The 1,459-nt window shown below is 38.4% G+C and overlaps 1 protein-coding gene across 1 annotated transcript in view; it reads right to left on the reverse strand.

The window, feature by feature from the left end:
- The window catches only part of LOC101861881 (alanine racemase), a gene marked incomplete in the record, with an annotated part of 43,648 nt that overhangs the window by 8,666 nt on the left and 33,523 nt on the right, over positions 1-1,459 (reverse strand). Inside the window, 1 exon segment of the mRNA XM_035969025.1 lies at positions 1,124-1,245. Coding sequence (XP_035824918.1) covers positions 1,124-1,245 — 122 coding nt within the window.

Raw genomic sequence — 1,459 nt, forward strand, 5'->3', positions numbered from 1 at the left:
TCTATCTATCTATCTATCTATCTATCTATCTATCTATCTATCATTCTCTGTTTTTCTTCTTCTTCTTCTTCTTCTTCTTCTTCTTCTTCTTCTTCTTCTTCTTCTTCTTCTTCTCTCTCTCTCTCTCTCTCTTTCTTTCTCTCTCCCTCTCTCTCATATATTTGTAAAACTTAAATTGTCACCAAGATGTTTAACATTAATTTTAACACTTTAAGACCATAGTTAAAGAGGCCGGACCTCAGAATTTATCTCTTAAAGGGCGAATCTAATAAATAGGAAGATTCGTGTAAAGTACTTTTCCCAACAAGACGAGGCCGAACTGAGATGAATCTCTCATCTCCGAATCCGAAACTACTAAGCTATCTAAAATATTACTAGCTTCCATTGCTCAATACCTGTTTTGAAAACTAGACGTCAACGTTTTAGAGTTTCAAAATATGTATAGTTTTTTAGAATGCAGTTCTTTGAATATCTTTAAACAACTCCGAAAATTATTAAGATTTTGAAAGAGTAGACAGAGCATTTGCTTGCTGTCCTCAGGGTCTAAGTAACTCAAAATGGTCAAACATGTCAGACAGAACTTTGTAATTCTGCGGTAGCGACTAGAGTGCCGACGCCACACAAATTTAGTCTACATTTCAATAATAATTTAGATGAAACAGTAAGCTGAGACACAACATTTACGTGGGTGCACTGGTGCGGTTTGGTCCGTCTCTTCTATGAAACATTGATCCTTTTTCTATGTCTCCCCCTTTTCTATGTACTTGTATGTTATTTTCTTGCAACATCTCTTATCTGCGGCTCGTTAAAGAAATGTACGTGTTTCTACGCCCCCTATTTATACAATTTACATCATTTAGGAGTCTGGCTTCTGACTCGGCCTGCCAGGGCAAACCCGAATTGAGAGAGATATATATTCCAGCAGAAAGACTGAGATACTTGACAACAATTTTCTCTCCTCTCAAGAATCGAACTCGGATTTCCTGAATGCCACAGCGAATCACCAAACCTCTGCACAACCAACGCCGGTTTGGGCACTTATGTAAACTATTTGTGCTGCAGGTGCCGAACATTCTTATACATTACAGTTTAATTATACACCCGAAAATCTACGATCTTGCACCTGAAGGGCGCGGCTGCCTTTAGGAATTTGTCCAGCTGTCCTTGTGTAAACTCTGGGTCGTCCCACGACTGGGCAAAGTGGGTCATTATGCTGTGAACTGGGATGTCTTGACTGTCGCAAGCCTGTAAATAGTGTACGCAAAACAACAGTTACATACAGAAGAAAAAGCACACGAAACAAAAAACTACCTAAACTACAACTGTTTATGATTAGATTTATTAATAACAAACTAAAAAACAACTGTTTGTGATTAGAGACTTATATTTTTGTAGTGACGAATGTGTGTGTGTGTGTGTGTGTGTGTGTGTGTGTGTGTGTGTGTGTGTGTGTGTGAGT

Source organism: Aplysia californica, unplaced genomic scaffold (assembly GCF_000002075.1).
Source record: "Aplysia californica isolate F4 #8 unplaced genomic scaffold, AplCal3.0 scaffold00106, whole genome shotgun sequence".
NCBI lineage: Eukaryota > Metazoa > Mollusca > Gastropoda > Aplysiida > Aplysiidae > Aplysia > Aplysia californica.